This window comes from Lepidochelys kempii, chromosome 8, assembly GCF_965140265.1.
Source record: "Lepidochelys kempii isolate rLepKem1 chromosome 8, rLepKem1.hap2, whole genome shotgun sequence".
Classification (NCBI taxonomy): domain Eukaryota; kingdom Metazoa; phylum Chordata; order Testudines; family Cheloniidae; genus Lepidochelys; species Lepidochelys kempii.
The window spans coordinates 64,113,811-64,136,580 of NC_133263.1; the positions used below are offsets into that span (position 1 = coordinate 64,113,811).

At 40.3% G+C, this 22,770-nt stretch overlaps 1 protein-coding gene across 6 annotated transcripts in view; it reads left to right on the forward strand.

Moving 5' to 3' along the window:
* The first annotated feature begins 2,724 nt into the window (after positions 1 to 2,724).
* The window catches only part of CRB1 (crumbs cell polarity complex component 1), a 159,515-nt gene continuing 139,469 nt past the window's right edge, over positions 2,725 to 22,770 (forward strand). For all 6 annotated transcript variants that reach the window (XM_073356740.1, XM_073356741.1, XM_073356744.1 and 3 more), the window contains exon 1: positions 2,725 to 2,950. In XM_073356740.1, coding sequence (XP_073212841.1) covers positions 2,875 to 2,950 — 76 coding nt within the window. In that variant the 5' untranslated portion in view covers positions 2,725 to 2,874. The remainder of the gene's footprint in view (positions 2,951 to 22,770) is intronic.

The following is a 22,770-nucleotide window of genomic DNA, read 5'->3' on the forward strand; positions in this document are numbered from 1 at the left end:
ATGCAGGGGAAATGGTTTCGTGACGGAATTAAGTGACTGCAAAAATGTCATCAAGGCTAAATTGTATTTATATGCAAATTGAATTTATATCTCATGTTTGCTGCATGAAAATAGTATTAATAATGGGGTTCCTTCCTACCTATTCCTTCAAGTTCTTCAGTGAATCAGGAGCACCTAAATCTGAAATTAATTTGGTGAGAAGCACATTTAAATTCTAGGACAGCAATGGCTGGCAAAGAGGAAGAAACATTTTATTTAGACCTTTTAAAATTGTGGAGGGGAATTTCAAGAATGAAGAGATAGATGCTATGCTGAAGAAGAGTGGTCACTTTTGGCTGCCCTGAAGATGCTACCCATTTTATGAACTAGCATAGGGATTAGGATTTGTCCATACACTAACTTTGTATCTTGTAATAATGATCTAGTTAGGAGAGCATGGAATTGTTTTGATCAATGAGAAAACATGGATGTTTATAAGGTATTCTTATAATCTAAAATAGGTGGCATGTCTTTGTTCCTCTGGATTTGTATAGAAGCACAGACTTCATTCAATTTTTGCATGAATAAGAGTAAGATATTTTTTATTCACAGTTATAAGAGACAGGTATTTAAAGGATGGATAATGTTGGTTTAGATTTAATAGTTATTGTGACTGTTTTGCTGCAAGGCAGAGCTAAGGACTTTTTAATCCATGTGATAACTATAGATTTTTTGAGTCCTTACCCTATAAACAATTCTGATCATACACTTCTGACAATCATGAAGAAAAAAAGTTTACTCCTCTGTTACAGTGAATACATAAAATTCAGACATATTCTTCCACATACAAATTTGAGGATGAGGGCAGGTCTGGCTGATTAAAATAAGCATTATATTTGAGATTGCAACCTTAACTATGGAGTTGCGCCCAGTGTCTTCTTAATCCAAGTAAGATTAATTTAATCATTCATCATAACTCCAGCACAATAATATTTATCAAATTCTTATTTGCAGTGAGTACAGCCACAAAAACATTTTAGGGATTAATGAAAATTGCAAAGGGAAAAGTCAAGCTTCCAAATAAAATAAATAATAATTAATAATTTAAACCTAAATTCTATTAAGTACTCAGCATTGAATTCAATGGCATAATTTAATCTAACAGAAGAAATTCTCAAAAGGCAGAACACTATTTTCATGTTCATATACTTATGCTCATGTATTTCGCAGAGTAATTTTAGAAATAAACTAAATAGCTGGCAATGAGACAAAGCAGTGAAGCAAAATATAAATCAAAGGAAAGATTTAAAGACAGAGAAAGCTGATTGACCATTAACGTGGACTTTAACATGGAATTATGGTTGTCTGCAAAATGTTACTGTTTCTCACTAGGAATACAGTTCACTGTAAGGTTTGTATCTCATTAGATTTGGCTAGAAGAGTCAACCTCGAACCCCATCAGAGAGACTGGAGGTCTTTCTCAGAATCAGTTGGTGGTGGGAAGGCACAGATGAAGCTATAGGCCTGAAAGAAGGGAGTGGTTGGATTTCCAATTCAGATACTGAACAAGCAGAAGGGAGGAAAGGGTCGCACCCCTGTTTAGAAGTGGACAATCTGAAGCCTCACTGATAGGAGGATAGGGGGCGGAGGGGGGGGAGGGCTCAAGTGGCACCTGAGCCTGATTGAGGTGGAAGAGAAGAAAAGGCTAGAAAGCTGAGGAAAAGTGCTTTAAAATGGGTTGGTTTCAGTGTGTAGAAAAGGTTGATGTTCCAGTCAGTGGACATTGAGAGTACCCACCATCAATTACTTAGAAATAACCAACTCCCTCAAACTAAGGTCCTGATTCAGCAAGGTACTTAAGCACATGAACAATCCCATCCCCATTCAGTGAAATGTTTAAGCTTGTGCTTAACTTTAAGCATGTAAGTTCCATTGAATTCATGCTCAAAGTCAAGCATGTGCTTTAGTGCTTTTCTGAATAAAGGTTAAACTTCCTTTGAGTCAAAGGAAAGTACCAGGAAAACCCAAATTAGTAAGTATTATTTTTTATAACAAAGCAACAGCCAAACAGATTTTTAAGGGTACACAACCATTTTTTTTCCTGGACCTAGGGACATGCAGTCTATGTAGTGAGAGTTATCCCAGAGCAAACTTTTATGTCTGAATTTATAAACTCCCAGAAAACCAGGATTTGTAATGGAGATGATGGTAGGTTCCCACCTAGAGCTTGGAACTATAAATATGTTCTAATGAAGACCAGAGCACTTGGGCAAAATCCCCTTTTAATGCACCTCCATAGCTATATATAGTACAGAAAAGACACTATAAATAACTAACCAAAGATGAAGGGAATACCTCTGGCTTTTGTAGCTAAAATGAAATTGCTCCATGTTTCTAATCCATTTTGTAAGGGGGGTTAATACAGCAGGAATGCAAAATGTACAAAGTATTATTATTAGCAATGGTTCTTTAATGTTATATCAGAGAGCCTGGGATATAATGGAGCCTTAAGTAAAGAATAAAATGTGTTGTTTTCTGAAAGCCTGACAGATTACCCTGGAATTGTGTGTGAAATTTGAGCTAGGCATTTAGTCACACAGATCTATAATAGAAAGCCAGGGGGAAAGACTCCAATCCATGCAGCAGAGAAATCTGCACCAGGTTTGAAAAATCACCCAAACATGCTCAGCTAAAATCTTAACAGGCACAACTGCCTTTTGAATCAAAGTCTGTAGGTTTGCAGTGAACAAGCTGACGAGAGTCACAGGCAGAGATGGGATGTAGCGGACTCTGTGTCTTGGCTATCATCCTGGTCTCAGAGGTGAGGAGAAAGCAGTAAAGATCAGCACCAGCCCCTTGGCAACTAGGCAACTTAGAGGAGGATGTCCTATCGAGATGAATATGGCTCATTCAAGAATTAACTCTCTACTCATCTTCTACCTCAGTTTTTTGCTGCTCATCCATTTAAAAAGTAAGTGTTCCTCTTTTTCTTATCATTCTGACATGTCCTAGGGCTAGGTGGCTAGATAAACACCTCTGGCAGAAAGCTAATTTTGTCAGGAAGCCTCTAAGCCATTGGTTAAAGATGCCAAAATGAGCTGGTCCAGGGAACTATAAGTTTTATACATTCATAGAACAGACGGCTTTAAGATCTGAGTGTTCACACTGTTTGATGTTCATAGAGAATGAAAGCATTTAAATTTTTTTTTGTTTGAATATTCAAAGTTTGGTGCTAGGAAACCCATAAGAAATATTCACATACAAATACACATCCATTTCAACCTTTGCACTTTTGGAAACTGACAAACAGTCCATTTAAACCTGGATGTTTAAAATGATGTGTTAATATGGAGATTTCTCTTTTGTTTCCTAATCCAACATATTACTTGTTATACTAACTGCTCATCTCGATTATGTATTGTTATTGTGTCCATCAAGATACTGTCTAAGCACTACCATACAATCATTTTTTAAAAAAAAACTGTAGGAAAATTAATTAAACAAATATGATATGTTTTGTGGTTTAAAAGCCTTGATTTTAACCTGTGTAAATATCAACATTAGTTGATATTTAGTCTGATCATTTTTATTAAAGAAATCTCTTCAGCAAACTTCCACATAAGCCGAAGTATGCACAATGGGTTTCCTTAATAATTTTGTCAGCTGGATGACAGTAAATAGAATCCAAGGAGATTAAATGGCCTCAGCTGGTGAAGCTGATGTAAGTTTATGAAAGGCAGTAGCTATTGAACATGTTTAAAATGAAGACAGCAAGAGTGTGTGTCTGTGGGAAGAGGCTGTGTGATTGGTGACTGCTGAGTTTGAATTGCAATAAGACAAAGCTTTGAGCAGCTGGCATTAAAGAAGACTTGGCATTAGTGTACAGTGTTTTGTAATCTGGGTCACCTTCTGTTGCTGCATCAGTCAGATTGTTACTTGTACAGTTTACAGCTCAGCGTAAATCAGACCCTGAACACCCAGCAGAAACAGTTCCATGAATTAGCACTGTTAAAAAAACTACAACAAAACTTTAGAGCCAGGAAGACTAATGTGACATATCTTATACATTCAAGTATAGTTTCTGATTAGTTTTCTTGCTGGAAGACGTATTGCGATACGTAGTCATTGCTTGCACCAATGTTCTTTTCCAAACATCTTACAGCAGGACAACTATTGGAAAAAGACTTCTTGGAACTTTTATTTTCAAGATGCAGTTTTTATAGTCACTGTACTTTTTCATAAACAAACAGCCTTTAAATCTCTATGTAAATGTCGCTTGGAGAGAATCCTCTACCGTAATTAAAGGAATTGAAATGATGATAATGAAGAGATTTCATTTCTGCACAATGGAGGCAAATTACGGTATGACAGATACTGTGTTAAAGGGGAAAACACAGAAAGCTTATAAGATTAAGAATGTTATAGTAAAAGTATCACACACACAAGCCACTGATAGATGCGTAGGCCCTTGAATGTAAGCCACAAGCAGTACCCCAGAGGCAGTAAAGAAACAACAAAAATAATATCAATTTGCAGGGCTCAGTCCTGGGTTTGGCTGAGCCTGGCTTGATGTAAGACCCCAGGGCAGGCAAAAGTAGTTTTTGTCACCGTTCAACTCCCTTCCCCAATCAGCCCAAATCAACCCTGGCACAAACTAAAGCAGACCTTCTTCCTTTCTCTAGATATGTCCATATGGGAGGAGGGCTAGCAGGGGGTTGCCTTATACCACCTGAGGATTCCGTGTAGTGACTGAATTCTCAGTTGGCTGTCTGATTTGTGACTGCTTTGCACTGGATGGAAGACTGTCACGGAACAACCACAGCAAGGACTGGACCAACATAGATTTTTAAGTACTGCACTTTCTGCAATCTCAACAGGGTACTTTATGGCATAAAACTTTTTCGAAGAACTTTTTAGCTACTGATTTTTTTTAGCGGTAAACAAAATTGTTGATTACAGCTATTTTCTAAGATAAGTATAAAAGGAGACCACGACATAGGTATAAGGGGTGTGCAGCAAAACTGAGGCTATATAAAATATGAGCGACAATAGGTATACATGGTTATAGAAGTTGATTTTTTTCAAATAATTTTATCCTATTGGGCACATCTTTCCCCAAATAGTTCAACAGTTAGTCTAACACAGGCACTAGAGCCCAGATCCATAAAAGTATTTAGGTTCCTAAATCTACCATTAAGATTCCACTAACATTCTCAAAAATGCTGCTTAGTTGTTGCCTAACCCCACAGGCTCCTAACTCCCCAAGGCACCTGAATTTCCACCAATTGGCATTCGCAAAAGCACCTAAGTGCCAACACCATCTCACAGCTAATGAGCTGCTCAGAGCCCTAACTTAAGCCGAAGCTCACGAGTGGGGTTCTCAAAACTAAGCAGGAGAACGTCTATCTCGCCAGTGAGGTCTGATCCTGTAAGCATACTCAGAGCACTCATAAAACCTGACACCTGACACAAAAGACAGCTGGGGTGAGCCGGTCAGGAATTTTTCGAGGAAGAGGTTGTGTGTGTTTTGCAGGAACATTGCGATTATGTCAAAATTTTGGAAATGTTTTGTTTCATATTTTATAATTTATGTTATATAAAAATTTAAATGTTTCAGCTTTTACATATAATATTATATATTATAATGTAAAGGTCAAAATGATAGTCAGCTGAAATGTTCTGACCTTATTGAAATGAAACGTTTTAATAAGATCAAAATGAAATTTTTCAGAATATTTCCTTTGTGAAAAATTGCAAATTTTTAATTTTTTGTCCTGATTTGGGATGAAATGAAATTTCAAAATCTCAGACTTTCCATGGGAGAGCAATTCCATTTTTCTACCAGCTTTACTTAGCGCATGGGAGTGCGTTCAGCATTATGATGGCCCTGGGCTGGATTCACCCCCACCTTGCATCTTGTACAATCAATTACACCTGTGCAGAGCAAGTGCAAGTGAATGTACAGTGGTACTAAATCAGAATGATAGCATTTACTACACACTTTGCACAAGTGTAAATGTCTGCATAAGGTCAAGGCAGTGGAGAATCAGGCACCATGTCTCTAAGTGGGGTTATCTGCTGAGTAGGATGTATCCAGCCTCAGCAGCTGGCAAGTGCATATATTTCTGTCACCAGTGAGTACTATCTGGCAGATGGTGGACACTCCTACTTAGAAGAACAGCAGAGTACAGCACTATGGCACAGTGCTCTGGCCAGCAGGATACCTCCTTGCTTCTCATTCTTCCATTGGGCAAGGTGGGATTTGACAGTGGCTTGGGTGCGGGTCTATAATAGATTTAAGAACTGACTCTACAAGGTGTTGAGTACCCTTATATCCCATTGAAGATCCCAGGAGTCTGCCTAGTAGGGCTTCTTTGTAACCATGTTTTAATTTTACATTCACATAGAAATATCTAAAACAGAAATAATATTACTTAGCACTGACTTTAGATTAATTAGCATTTGTAAATTATTGTGAATTTGATATAAAAAGATTTTCCCACACAAATCCAGAACACAAAAGATAATTTCAAAGGACAACTCAAGGTGCTTTTTTATCAAGTGTCAGTCTCCACCTATGTGACACAATGATAATATTTACTTCAAACAGTGTTAAGAGGATTAGTTATTTAATTCTTGTACAACATGATGTAAGTGTTGAGTACATGGAAATCCCTCATTTTATTAAAGTCTTGGGGGACATCCAAAAATTTCATAATACTGGGAATTTATATAATCAGGGGAACATATAATAGCCTTCTGTAAAGTTGGGGGACAACAGCTTTTTTAATGAAACAGAGTTTAGAAAAATTGCAGTGAATAAACTTGTGTTTTACTTACGTTATTAGATGTACTCACATCACTTAACATCAAACTGTACAGTGAGAGGAATTTCAGCCAGCAAATCACAACCCAGAAAAATAAAATATTATCTTCTCTCAAACAATATCTAAATCCTTGTTGATGCTATCTGCGCCAAGTTACATCACTCCACTTTCACACATCCCACTCTGCATGTAATTATTATTCACTTCTTCAGAAGCTATCCTTGAAGCTTGATTTTCCCAAACCCCATCTCTTAAGTGACCTCATCGGAAGAAATGAGGCAGCAACAGCACAGAATGTTCAAAACACTCATGTGGCAAAGGAAACATTTGTTTTGCCAAAAAATCTTTTTGTCCTGCTACGGCATTGATATACAGTGGTACCCATTAAAACATAGGCATTTGTCAACAGTTACTAAACCATGGAATCTGGAAGAAATACTCCAGTAACTCAGGTATTACACTGGGGTAAGATGACTTTTTAATAGTGACCACAGTATATTCAGGATGGCAAATGTCTTTTGTGATTATCCGATGTTTCAGCGACCATTTAATCTCAGCATTTATGCCAGGCTCTTCACCATGGTATCTGAGCACTGTTCTTCACTTAATCACCCTCAAAATCAATTTGTTGCCTAGTATATTCCAGTGCCAGGTGCACTATCCCCTAGGAAACAAAGAATAATTACATATGAAATGTATTAATCTGATCACTAGCATGACCTGAGGTGCCCGGCATCCCCACCCACAAATATTACACAGCAGGAAATAAACATTGATAGTTTAGTTCTTGTCTGACTTACACTGGGTCCCATGGCATACTTGATATTTTTTTTTTCCTTAAAATCAGTTGCATTTCCTGAGCTGACATCCTGAGAGCAGTTCTTCCTCCCATCCATCAGCAAGAAGCAGTACTCCCCATGGAAGTGGCGATACAGAGTAGTGCAGTGGTGAGGCAGGGATGAGTAAGAGAGCAGAAGAGGTGCAAAGGCTGCTCGGGAGGCTTGTTCAACATGCAGTTTCCTCTGATTGTGAAAGAGTGTCAGAGGCATAAATGATGATCTTTCCCAAGTTTCATCCCATATTCATACCAGGGAAGGGATGGTCTGGAGTTCCAAAGTTCAGATTCAGCTCTAGATATGTAAGTGTTCAGATCTGGGGGGTTGATGTATGTCGCCTGTATACAGTGAGCATGACAGAAGTGTCTAATGTACAGTTCAGCCAATTCATTTACATGGGATATGAAAACAATATCTAACTGTAGAACATTTTCTAGACAGGAAACTATGTTCTCCTGAGACACCACAAGTGGTGGTGGCCATTGAGCTCAGTATTTTTAATTCATGTTACAAATAAAATGCGTGAAGCTGCTAGATAAAGCTGATGAAGAGCAGTGGAAAATGCCGTCTTTCCCTATTTAAACTCTAAATATAGTAGAACATCTGCCACCTCAGATACTGATATTAAATTTCTTGAATGAAACATTGGCTCTACTTTAATATGTCATTGTGAAATTGCCTTTTAATTGAAAGGCTCAGGCCAACGTTCTTTGCTTCTTTTCAAATGATTCAATATTTATCTTGTCTGCCATCAGTAAGGTAATTTGCACCTCAGATGCAGACACCCTACTGTTTGACATGCTGTACAGCAGAATCAATTTTAGCTTCTCTCTTTGGCTATCATTTGTAACCACTTGTTCGTAATCATCATTAAAGTGTATTAACCGAGGGAGAGACCAAATGTTTTTTGGTGTAGAAAAGTGGAGTTCTTTTATTCAGCTGCAACCTTTTATTTTAGAATCAGACCAGACTAAGCCTCTGTGACTTCCACATTGAATAACTTCAGTGCACACTCTGGCCCAGTTCAGGAAGGCTCTCTATTCAGGACTGCATATAAAAGGGGGTTACCTTTAGTCATAAGCTTCCGTTCTGTTAAAGTCAATGGGATTTAAGTATGTGCCTCACATTAAGCACTTGAGTAATTGCTGTTCTGAATATGGAAATACTTAAAGCTCTTGCTTAAATTTCTTCCTGGTCCATATGGGTATGTCTATGGGTATGCAATAAAAAACCTGAGGCATTCAGGCTCATGCAGTTTGGGCTGTGGGGCTAAAAATTTCAGTGTAGATGTTTGAGCTCAGGTTGGAGCCCAGCTTCTGAGACCCACCCCCCCTTGCAGAGTCTCAGAGCTTGGACTCCTGCCCAAGACCAAACATGTATACTGCAATCTTTAACCCCACCACCTGAGCCCAAGTCAGCTGACCAGGGCCAGCCGTGGCCATGCTGCAGGTCTTTTATTGTAGTATAGATTTACCCATATGAGGCCACATTTAAAGAGCACTCAGAAATAACAGCTGGTGCAGAAGATGCCTACTTCCTGGTTGCCTGTTTGCTTCTGCTTCAGCTGATTCAAGGTGTCAACTATACTCATAAAGCCCTACATGGTTTGGGCCTCCTGGCTACCTCAGTTACCACCTCAGCCCACAGAAGTTGAGGTCATATGAGGTGCTCATGCTTATAGAGGCTAAATTGAAACATCTGGTATTAGTGGCGAAGGATTCTCAGTGAAGGACCAATGATGTTGGAATATGCTTTTTCCATGATCTGCCAGTGCCCAACCTGGTGTTCTTTAAGTCATAGTGAAAAACTCATCTCTTTTCTCAAACGTGCTAGATGGGGTGTTTTGGTTGAGAGGGAGAGATTGCTGCTGTTGGAGAAAAAATATGAGGAGATTAGGCTCAATTGTCCTCTGGCAAAGGAGAAGGGGCCATGTTACAGAGCAGATAGCTCCCTAGTTCTCCACTGGCCTACCCCCGCTGTGAGAGCAGCCTCGGGTCTTTTGCCATTGGCATAAAGTCCACTGTGGTGGCAGGGGGGAGCTGGTGAAGGAGCTGACTTCAGGCTTTATGCCCTTAGACGTTAACCCTCCAGCAAGGGAATTCTCCGTTGGCAAGTTACATTTTTTTTAATTCAAGATTTGTAATCCAGGTACTTAAAGAACATAATAGTATCCCAAGCTATTTTCTTTCCTTGAAGTCTGTAGATAATTTTTATAACAGGGAGTATCATTATCAGATACACATATTTCTGCAAAGAAACCAGACTATCAAAATAATTTGAATGATTATTTCCGACTGTGTCTTAACAGTGATAAATATAGAAATAAAATACGTGAAGGCAGGATACCTTGGAAGTGTAATATTAGACCAGGGGTGGCCAACCTGAGCCTGAGAATGAGCCAGAATTTACCAACCTACATTTCCAAAGAGCCACAGTAATACGTCAGCAGCTCCCCCCACCAGCACCTCCCCCATCCCAGAGCCTCCCACCCACCAGCAGCCCTCACAATCAGTGCCTCACCCTCCCTCCCAATCAGCTGTTTTGTGGGGTGCAGGAGGCCCTGGGGGGGAAGAGAGAGGAGCGAGGGCACGGCAGACTAAGTGGGGCGGGAAGGGGTGGAGTGGGGGCAGGGCCTGTGGCAGAGTCAAGGGTTGAGCAGTGAGCACCCCCCGGCACATTGGAAAGTTGACACCTGTAGCTCCAGCCCCGGAGTCGGTGCCTATAGAAGGAGTCGCATATTAACTTCTGAAGAGCCGCATGTGGCTCCAGAGCCACAGGATGGTCACCGCTGTATTAGACATTAGGCAATAAAGAGACGTTACATGGTACCATACATAAAACTGTCAGTGAAAAAGAGTCTGAGTCGAAACCTGGATCCAACGAGCACTGAACTTTTGAGAAGCTCAGATATGGATTTACAGCTCCATTACTTGAAAGTGTGCCAAACCAAAACTCTGGGTTCCAATACCACCAAACACTGGGGAAGTGCAGACCAGGATCCAGTCTGGATCTGAACTCTGTCTATAGCTGTAAGAGACACAACAGCAGTCTAACATCTTATTAATGTTTTCCACTTCAGAAAATTAGGATGCTTCCAGCTGTTGTTCAATATACCTGCAACTATACATTGTAGCAGTATGCAATAGGCGTTACAGCACGGTGTGTCTAGTGTCATGCATGTAGATGAAATGGGAGGCATATCACACACATGGCTATTGGCTGTGGAAAAATCATGTAGGCTATGCCAGTGTTTCTCAACCTTTCCAGATTACTGTACCCTTTTCAAGAGTCTGATTTGTCTTTGGACCACAAGTTTCACTTCACTTAAAAAACTACTTACTTACAAAATCAGACAAAAAAAAATACAAAAGTGTCATAGCACACTATTACTGAAAAAGTGCTTACTTTCTCACTTACCATATAATTATAAAATAAATTGATTGGAATATAAATACTGTACCTACATTTCAGCACGCAGTATTTAGAGCAGTATAAACAAGTCACTGTATATATGAAATTTTAGTTGGTACTGATTTCACTAGGGCTTCTTATGTAGCCTGTTGTAAAACTAGGCAGATATCTAGAAGAGTTGATGTACCCCCTGGAAAACCTCTGCGTACCCTCAGGGATACGCATACCCCTGGTTGAGAACCACTATGGCTATGCCACAACACTCTAGTTTGTGGAAAGATGAAGTCCAGATGTGTCACATCTCTCTCATTTCACAGACGTGCACGTCACATACCACAAAATACTGCAACTGATCTCATATATTATATAGGCTGCTTCCATGCTGCTGTGTTTGCTTATACATGGCACTGTAAAACAATTCAGAGAAAACCGTACCTTTTGTGTTCATCCCAAAGCTGTAATGGTATGAAAGATAGTATCATTAATTTTCATGGATAATTTTCAGTTCACTCATTCTCAGATATCCTTTTTTTAATGAAAATGTCAGAGTTCTCCTACAAAAAAAATCAGTAGAGAGGTCTTTTCCATAATATGAACAATATTTGGGAAATATTAAATCAGATAAAAACACAGTGGCTATGTATCTATGTAACTGAATCATTGCTTTATATGCCCAATGTCTTCCATGGAGTCTCGCAAATCCACAGACTATCCCTGAGAGTTCCATTTTTCATTTAGATGGCAGATATGAAAGAACACGTAGATTGACAAATCAACAATAGCTACACATGTGAACACTTTGATCAAGCTAAGGCTGGCACTAATTTCAGCTCAAAATTCTCCCCATTCATCTTTTTCTAATGGTACAGTACATCAGTGTTCTCTTTATGATCCCACCAACTTTTGTTCTGATTCTATCCCTTTTTGAGGACCCTCCAAGCACGAACAGGCACAGCTAGAGATATACCAATTTTTTCCCCACAAAGCCTCCCTACAAGAGAAGCCACTTCAAGTCTTTAGTTAAAACTTTATTCACACAAAGTCCTACCAGTGGGACAGAAGCTTTTTCATGCCATTAAAGGCCCATATAATGGTAAGTTTGGGGATACACAATGCAGATCTTGTTATGATTTATTGGTTGCAGTCCATAGATAGTTATGGATTAGGGTTGCCAATTTTTTAATAGCACAATAAAGAACACCCCTGCCCCACCCCTTGCCTGAGGCCCCGCCCCCGCTCGCTCTATCCCCCTCCCTCTATCGCTCATTCTCCCCCACAGTCACTCACTTTCACCAGGCTGGGGCAGGGGATTGGGGTGTTTGAGGGGGGCGAGAACTCCAGATGGGGTGCGGACTCTGGGGTGGGGCCAGGGATGAGAGGTTTGCGGTGCGGGAGAGGGCTCTGGGCTGGGGCAGGGTGTTGGGGAGGTGCGGGGTCCTGGCGGCACTTACTTCGGCTCCCAGGAAGCGGCTGCCAGTTCCCTGCAGTGCAGCCTCTAAGTTCATGGGTGGCCATGGTCGCGGTTCCCAGCCAATGGGAGCTGCAGAGCTGGCACTAGGGGCAGGGGCAGTGCGCTGAGCCTCCCTGGGCACCTATATGCCGCTTCTGAGAGCTGCGCGGAGCTAGGGCAGGTAGGGAGCTTGCCTTAGCTCCGGGCCCCCACTGCACCGCTGACCAGACTTTTAACGGCCCGGTCAGCAGTGCCGACCAGAGCTTCCAGGGTCCCTTTTCAACCAGGCGTTCCAGTTGAAAACCGGACACTTAGCAAGCCTACTATGGATATTGTTCTGCTGCATGCAAGGCAGCAGTTTAAATCAGTTTGTGTTCAGAAATTTTGATGAATGAACTAATTACAGTGAACTTCTCTTTTTGGGAAATTCCCACATATTTTGAGATCTACATGAGAAGGGAGCATGCGTCACCAGATAGAATAATAGATGCAGTGAACTCTGCCAAAAATCAAGAAGAACATGGATAACAAGTTGCTCCCATCCTACTATCTCATAGAAGTTGGCACCGTGTAGCTAGGGACAGACATGGGCCTCTTAACTGCACATTATCTCTCTAAAATGACCATTGTAAATGAATTGTGCCAAATGTAGCTGTAATTTAGGCCCCAACTCTGAGGCTGACTTTGTGTGGACAGACCTCTGAGCTCAAAGGAGTCATTTGCAGGATCAGGGCCTTAGATTTTAACCCCATTTTATAACAGACCAATCATCAATGTTGTTGTTTGCTTTATGTTATCATAGACTCTACACAATGAAGAATCTAATACTAATGAAGGATAATCTAATATTAATAAAAATTCACTGGATAAATTTTAAAATCTAAAACTATCTTAATCCATTACAGTGACTTCATGATTTTTCAGCTCAGTTGAAAAAAATCAACCATTTATTAATGTATACTATTCCAAAATTTTCTACCCCAAATGTACATAAATGAGACTGTCATTCCATCTGGGAGTTCTGTGCAAAATATCTCAGCTTTATTTGACCTCCTCCTTTTCCCCTCTGAAATGTGAGCACTGTGTAATTTTTCCCTATGAACAAGAACTTTCTTTCCTGTAACTATTCTCATTACTCAGTAAACTTCTAATTAATGCCTAATTACTGTAGTCAGAATAAAGCTCTTCTTACAAAGACATTTGTGGTTTTGCTCATGTTGATGGTCCCTCATGCATACCAGGATGACATCAGGCAGGTTCCCAGCAATCAAGGGAATCATGAAGTATTGTTAGAATGAATGTTTGATGAGTTCATAACAGATACTGTACTTTAATAGTTCCTCATTAGTTAACTGCGGAATGCAGTGGCAGCTAGAGATGCATTCAATTATGTCAGAGTGCTAATGTGAGGAGCCTTGTGGCTTTCCCCTTCAATTCTGGTTTGCACAGATTTCATCATAAATAAAATATTTCTTCCTCTTTCTCATTCAGATCATCATCCAAAGTAAGCCCAAAGTGAGAACTTTAACTTCACTGGAGTCCTTTTTAAGTTCCTTTTATGTACCTCATTATAATGCACACACACAAAATTTCCTCACTGCCTTTGGAAGCAAACTGTCTGAATCACAAGGATATAAAGTGGCACTGGCCACACTGTAATTCATGCACAAGGTAATAACTTCTGCAAGTTGTGAGTAAAGTCTAAATTTCTGTGGTAGCAAGAATTGCACCTGGCAAATAATATAAGCTAATTACACCTCTAACACCTCTCTCCTACCTTTCCCTAAGTCACTGGTACCTACATGCACCACAACCACAAGGTCCTCTCCACGACTGCACATAAGTCTATCTAGATGTCTCAAGAGATCTGCAACCTTCCTACCCAGCAGACAATTCACCAGGTGGTTCTCCCAGTCATCACAAACCCAACTGTCTATATTTCTGTCTATATTTCTAATAATCAAATCCCCCATTACTATTATCTGTGTCTTCCTAATAACTGAAAGTAACTTCTTAAGATCTTAAAAGAACTGGGTCAGGTTCCACTTCTTTTCATAGCCACCATTCAATAACTGAACAACACAACCAGATTACAACACAGCAATTAAATATTTCACAGTCCAATATAGAGAGAAAGCCATCCCTACTGCATGTTTTGTGAAGGAGCTAAAATGGGAACTGAGGGGTGCTGAGACTCTCTACATTAGTCTCTAGATATCCCAGTGTGGTTTTGCCAAAATGAAAACACTCAAAATTTATGGACGCTTCTGAAAATTTATGTGCAACAGCTTGATGCTGCTCCCATTGAAGTCCATGTCAAAACTGGCAGAGACAGGAAGGATATGTAAGTGTTATAACTGTTTGTTCTTTCTGACCTCTCAAAAATGCTTTCTCCATGTACAGTAAAAGCTTTGCTATCCACCATGTTGGGGGAAGAGAGGGTGCTGGTAAGTCAAAAATTCCAGTTAGCTAAGAGGGAGGGAGTTTGGGTGTGTGAGCCACCCGGATTTGGCATCCGCAAACCCCTTCCTCATCCAAACTCCCTCCCAGAGCCTGTGTCCCGCACCTCCTCCCGCACTCCAAACCCCCCACGCCTGTTCCTCCACCACAGAGCAGCAGGGACATGACACCGCTTCCGGGGAGCCACGCAGAGTCAGGTAGTAAGCCTGCCAGCCCTGTGCCAACTGGACTATAAACCAAACTTTCAATGAAGATCAGAAATGCCAGTGTATAGAGCTTTCTGGTTGATAAAGTGCCGCATGACACAGCTTTTACTGTATTTGTTTGTTTATATAAAAATGCGTGTGTGTGTGTGTACATGCATTTGTTTATGAGTGTGTGTGTAGATGTGTGCATTTATGAAGCACACAGAAATAATGATTCTAAAGAAAGGAATGAGAAAATGATACTAAAGGGAAAATGCAACTGGTGACTCATCAAGGTGAGATCTTTAAAGTAGGAAAATTCACTCTCAGGTTAGTTACTAATTTAGTCTACAGACCTTGACTGTGGATCTTTAATTTGGCCTTTGTAGTTAATGTTAACAGTCTGGAGCTTTAGGACCACCAATGAGAAAATATCAACTTCAGGGAAGATTGCTACCTTTGCAAAATCTGCTGAAATCTAACTTACCAGCTTTTTATTCTTTTTAAAAAAAGTTTGGGTAGTTCAATACAGGAATATAAATAGTCACAAATCAGAAAGACCTAGGGAAAGGAAGGTGATTCAGTAGGAAGATCATTAATCAACCCTATAAATTGGTGTTGTCTATGAATAATGATCTATTACATCAATAACAAGAAAGAAAAGAATTTAGATGAAGGGTATTTATCATTTATTTCCAGCTACCTGCACAGGTTGTGCACATCATTTTGAAGCATTGACATATTTTGTATCAGAGAAAATGTAGTGAGAGACCGGTAATAAAATATTAAGAGAGCTGAGCACTGATATAAACAAATAAACTGTATATATAGATGGGTAAAAGTGTCAGAAGTGCTTAAGGGCCATATTTTCAAAGGTGCGTTAGTGCCAAAAGATGCAGATTGAAATAGGAGTTAGGCAACTAACATGCTTGGGCATTTTTGAGAATCCCATTGGGGCACCTGAAGATTCATATCGGTGCCTCAATACCTTTGAAAATCTGGCCCTATGTGACTTAGGAGCCTAATTCCCTTTTTTTAAAGTGAGTTAGGCACTTAGGAGCCTAACTCTTATTGATTTTCAATGAAACCTGGCTACAATGTCACTTTTGAGATTGAAATTTAGGAGCCTACGTCACATAGGCTCTTTCCAAAATTTTACCCCTTGTCAAGTGTTTCTCTTGGGAGTTATTCCTCTAGTGGGCAGTCATGCATGTTAGAACTGGTGGAATTGCAATTTTATTACAAAGGTATATTTTGTTAATTCTCAGGACTTGATTCTGCCTCGTGGTTTAGCTTCAGGTTACAGAGGTTTACCATCAAAGTGCACTTCGTACATCAAAAGATTGGTAACATGTATAACTCACAATTTACGAGACTTGGATTTGTTTGTAATGTTCAGGGTTCACATCACTGGTATGATGTCCTATTGTGTATTTAGGAATTTAATATTTATTGGTCAATTTTTCAGCAGTTGCAAATGCAAATACTTAACTTCCTTGTGCACAATAGATAATTGTGAACAGTATTTGCATATGCAAGTGTAAAATTCTAAGTGAAAAGTGAATGCACACTTGCAAATTGATCACTTCTCTTGAGCCAGTCTACCTATCCTGATGGAAAAAATCTCCCAATCCCTTTCCTACACAGATTACTTTATGAGAGTGTGATATTTAACTGAGTGTCAGAGTCCAAGGGTGTACCACACATTAAAATCATTTAAATTTGGTCCAGTAAATTCAAAATAAATTAGGGTGTATATCCATAGAACCCAGGAAGGGTGATTTTATGTCTAAGTCACAGAACAGAGAGCCAGGAAACTGGGGTCCTATTCTGCAGTTTTCATATATAATGCTGAGTAAGTCACTTAATATCTGTGTGTCTCAGTTTTAGCATCTGTAGCACTGGAATAATCCTTCTCTAACTCTAAACGTATTGTTAGGCTGAATTAATTGTTTGAAGAGCACACAATGCTCCTTGGATAAAAGGCAGCAAATATATGCAGAGAATAATAATAATAATTAATCATTCCGTGTTATACTATGTATGCATATAACACTGAAACAGGTAAAGCTGATTTTGTTCAATGCCACATTGGCTGAATTAAATAGCTAGGGATCCTACAGCAATGAAATTCCAAATGCTCTCCAACAAAGTATGCAGGTGTGAACTCAGTGAAAATTTGTAGTTAACCAATAACCATGGGATTATTGGGCAGGATTACTTAAAAGGCTGTTCAAACCCCATCAGCCAAATTAGATTTTTCCATACAACTTAAATATTCACTGTTTGGTTAATTGTAAGACACCTCTTTAAAAATAAAAAAAAAATCAATCATAATATTTTAACCTCTAAGCAACTTTGCAGTGTTTGAAGAGTCAAGAAAATAATCAAAGATGACTATTTTTGTTCCTGATACTTACTATTTTTTCTTAGGGGAGACTTTTATCCTAAATCTGGATGCACAGACAACAGGCATCATGCAGATGATACTATTATTCTCGATCGTTGATTTTAAAGATTATCAATCAGTCCTTAAATTGAACTTTTCTTTATTTCCTTATAGTTTTTCACATTGGCCTTATCAGTGAAAGGCCTCTCAGATTAAATTAAAAATAACCTGGCAAAAAACAGAAACAGATTTTCAAGTTAGAGTCTTACATTCACTTTATATTGATTGGTTTTTACTCCTCTAGAAAATAAGTCACTATTTTGCACAAATAGTACAATATTTCTGCAGGAAGTCCCAAAGCCTCTCTCTCATACATAGCCCAAGCAGCTGGGATTAGAGGACCCCTTGAGGCTACAGGGAAATAATCCTCTCTCTCCAGGCATTCTGCAGCTGTTGCTGCAAGCTCAGGCTGGAGTAGCCTCTATGCAGCCTCTGCAATGGGGGCTGGAGTCACAATGCCTCTAGAAGTGTGGCCACTAAACCACTGTGTGAATGGTTCCTGCTTGAGTCCCACTCTACTAACCAGGGTGCAGAGTTTAGCGGGGACAGTGGTACTAGCCTGGAGCTGTCTTTGTATGCTGGGGAGCACATGGTCTGGCACTGTGCCTATGCATCCTGAGTGAGTACTGCTCAAAGGGAGAGCTCTCTTCCTCCCCTGGCTCATCTGCACAAGGCCAGGCACGATTGAATCCTATTTCTTTAATCTCCCCTAGAATGAGACAGACAAAGCATCTTTAGATCTCAGCGAGTCCCACAGACAGGGCACACAGAATCATACTGACTCAGATTTATAACTTGGACAAACCAAGTGCTGATTCCTACCTAAATAATCAGCCACAAACACAACGGCCCTGAGTCTCCATTGTTCCAGGTCTGTGGGAACCATCTTTGTGCCTCCTGTATTCTGGGGCTATCAGAGACCTGCCTGGCACCTAGTTCAGATAATAAGCCTCAAGGCTGCTGTAATTTATGTTCAAGCTGCCAGTGGAACCCAAGTGGCCACAGAGAGCTGAGAATAATTGAAGTACACTGTGTGTTGGTTATGCCTCTGGCAACATATCCCCATTTTGGGGATGATAGTAGGAGCCTTTTCACAGCTCTGTGCCAGCCAAGGAGAACCTCAGCACTGAGTGTAATCTCCGGGGGCCATATTTACCAGCTCTCCATCCACAAAGGGAATGGATCATGAAGAAAACTGTACTCAGCAAGAGGGAAGATTTGCTGTGTAGACTGTGCCACATTTATTCATAACTTTGAATGGGAGTTAAAGGACTTTGAAATCAATGTATAATTTGACAGGGAGCCAAGGCAAAGACTTTGAAACAGGAGCAATATGCTCAGACAGTCCATACATTCCAAGGCCATCTAATCTTGTGATCATCTAGTCTGACCTTCTGTATGACAGAGAACACAGAATTTCCCCAAAATAATTCATAGAGCATATTGTTTAGAAAAACATCCAATAACGTTACATGTCAATAAGGATGTGGATATAAGGCATTTCAAATAATTTGCATTTATTATGTAATGAGAACAGGAGCTCCCAAAATCAAGTGCAATAATTTAGCACTGAAAAGGCAGCCACCTATCTTAGTTGTTCCAAATCGGATATGCTGAGCAGTGATCTGATCCTGGTGATATTTTGTAGATGATTGAAAATAAGTTTCAGTAATGGATCCAGGATACATAACCATTCATAAATCTGGTGACAGTATAGCATCCAGACTTCTTACACCTGAAGGAGGAGTCCATGATATATAAAATCAACAGGTAGGAGCATAACTCACCCACCTTTCAAAACCAGTGACTGGCACCTCAGGTTTGTTTGCATGGTGATATTGATTTTTAAATACATTTTCTTAAATATGTGAAGTATCCATTGCTGAATGTGCCATAATGGCTGGCCAGAGAGTACATTTCAGTAGAATTTCAGGTGCAAGAGTAAACTGTTTCTGAGCATCAAGTGCATGGCTTTGATTATGGGCCGGATCCTGGGGTGTGGATAAACAATGCAGAGCACAGGTTAGGATGTACATATATCACTGGCTTATACCAGCACTGCTCCACTGTGCATGCTGGCCTCCCTCATACCAGGCTTCAAGATCCACAGGGGGCCAGAAACACAGCTGAAGTCTGGCACCGTGTAAGGAAAAGCCCTGGTCACACTCGCTTTCCTCCAGCCATGGCCACTTGACAGTGCCAGTACAGAGTGGAGAGTTAGCATTTAGGAGGGCATAAAGAGAGGGAAGGTACCAGCTTTGCAGATTGGGCGAGGAGGGCCGAGAAGCTGGTGTGGTAAATGGCATGGAGCTGTCAGTGAGAGCAGCAGCACTGAATCTGGCATTTATTGGTGGAGCTGGGAAGGATGTAATCGGAGATGAGATCAAAGCCATAGGATGGAGTGGAGCTGTGCCGGGCCTTCAAGACTCTTTTTGTTCTAGTCCCAGCTGTAGAACAGAAGTTTAAGAAAACATTTTCTGAACATTTCAGAATCTTGATAAATTCCCTTTGAATTTCCACCTAAAAATCATATGAGGATATGAGGGGAGCAAATGGGAGAAGGAGACTTCCTAAACCCCAACCTATTTGCTCACTGCCCTTATATTTCAGGATTCGAAAGGGCACATTACAGTGTGTCCTGTTATAGGATAGCACAAAATGATGTATCTACCATGTAACTGAAAAGGCCAATCAATGGCCAGATTTTTGTAGCACCTATAAAACAAGGCTCAGTTGCTATCCCCACACTCATCCACATCATCTTTGCCTTTCAGTTGGAGGGTTTTTTCCCCAAGTGAAACGTCACTGACATTTGTAATTCTATATTCACACTTAATCAGACTGAACATTTTGCAAGTCTTGGTCTGTGTAAAAACGCCCTCTGCTTGATATAATGAGAACTGTCTGTTCCTTTCGATCTTTAGCATTTCATGTCTAGTTCAATTACATCCAACATGCAGCCAATTTGGGGCTCCTGTGATGGAGTGAGGACACCAGGTAGCCTAAATCAATTACTATTTTTGCATTTTAAAGGCTTTTTCCAAAGTACATTCAAATTCACAAAGAAATAGGGGACCTTCCAGTACTTCGGTCTTTGCTTGTGCTAGAGAAAAGGACCAAATCCTCTTCCCAGCACATGGGCTGATTAAACAGACTGGCCGGTGGAGAGATCTGGTAGGCTGGATGGGGAGAGATGTAATTCTTCCCTACAGGCTGCAGAGCAAAAGTGGAGCTGCTCTGTGGCCACTGCTATAGCCTGAAGAATACAACAGATCCAACAGACACTGCACCCAAGGGAAGGCAGTTGGCTGGTGATTCCATATAGACAGGGATGTACTAGCCCTGCACCCTGCCCTGAAAAATCCTATCTGCTGTAGGGCCCAGGAAGGCTTCCTGGAGAGGTGTTCCATACAGCACTCCCTGCTGTTCTCCCTGAGCAACAGAACCACAGTAGTTATGCTGCATTCAAGGCTTTCTGTGTCATATGGGCTGCATCACATGACCCAAAAGACTCAGAGGTGCACCTTCAGCACCAAACACAGCATACAGTAGCCCTGATTCTAGATTTACTTATTCTGGCCTTACACTAGTATAACTCCATTCCATTTTGTTTTATCACTGGTCAGGCCCAGCGTTCTATTTTATGTTTATACACACAAACTTTGTTTAATAGCTTATGATCAGGAACAGTTTATTTTCAAGTGGATTCAGGAGAATTCCCTTTGAGACTCCTTCCCTGCGTTAGGAGGCATCACAAGTAGGACCACACTCTTTAATCTTCTTTGAAAGACTGACTGAATGGTGGTAATAATCCTTGCCCATTCAATGTTAGCTCTACTCTGTGGTAGTAGCATCTGCATTTGCTTTCTGTTAAATGCAAGTGGGTTGTGGTTATACATAACACGGATTTCTATGTAACAGACAAGATGCAGTCATTTAGAAATCTATTTTTTTAATATTATCTGAACGATAGTGATGTGTTCTCTGAGCTAACAAAGGAACATGTTGTTCTGGGGGAAATGCACTTAGGGACTTACAAATGATTTAATTATACCTTATTTTAGTACAGATGAGCTGTGTCAAATATTTTGCAAACAGATAAAGATTTCACTTATTTTATCAACACATGCACATGCGTGCACACACACACACAAATACTGGATGTTCAGACAGCTGGCAGATTGCTTCACCTCTCATCTTTCAGCCTTGGATAGCTTTTATACTAGAATTGTGAATTAGTTTGAACTGAAAAATTTGAGTCTGTCTTCATGGGTGACTGCTTCCTTTCTGCAATCAACTGCTCAGTGTTTGTATTTTCAGTGGTAACTACAGAGAAGTATTATGCACTTACAATAACATTGGCTTCTGGAAAATAAAGCCATACCACAAAGCATTTTGGGAAGGGCTAGAAGAATTGACATAAAACTGATAATAAAGAAATGAAACATTTTCAGCCAGGCTGAGTCAGTTATCACGGTGCTGGTATAGCAGTCATCTGAGCCAGGCCATCAGAAGAACTGCATTATCAGTTCTGGGATGTTTGTAGCAATCCAATGGATGATTTAGGGCTTGGGGAATGCTAGGAGATGAATGGGGGAGATAGAATTATTGGGATGAGGCCTTTAACTCCCACTTCAGACACAATTTAAAAAAAACTGGGGAGGGAGATTAGGGCTGGGAAATAAACTAAATCAAATATCAGTGTCCTTAAAAACATATAACATTTAGCCCTGAAGCATGGCTCAAAATCCTCTCCTTTCAAAATCTCCCCTGCAGGATCCCAGCATCACAACCATGTTATTACTTATGCCCTTCTAACAGAACTCCTGGGGAGCCACAGGAATGCTGAGCATTACCATCACTGAGACGCCCGCCTTCAGAACCATACCATGACACTAGAGCTTAGAACAATATCGGAGTGGGGAAGGCACTTGTATACAAAATAGCCACGTGATGAGTGCTGCTATCACAGGAACATCTGCAAAATCTGTTGCTTCCTTTTAAAAAAAACCTGAACCACAACCTGTGTAGTTTTTAGGATTTTGACCTTGATGCCAAGGCCAGCAATTCAGCCTTTCATACTGCAGTCATGCCTCATTCCAGCTATTATATGCCTCATTTCTGTTAATCTTCTCTAATTAGTTCTGCTTCTTAAGTGAAGTCTTGGAAGCTA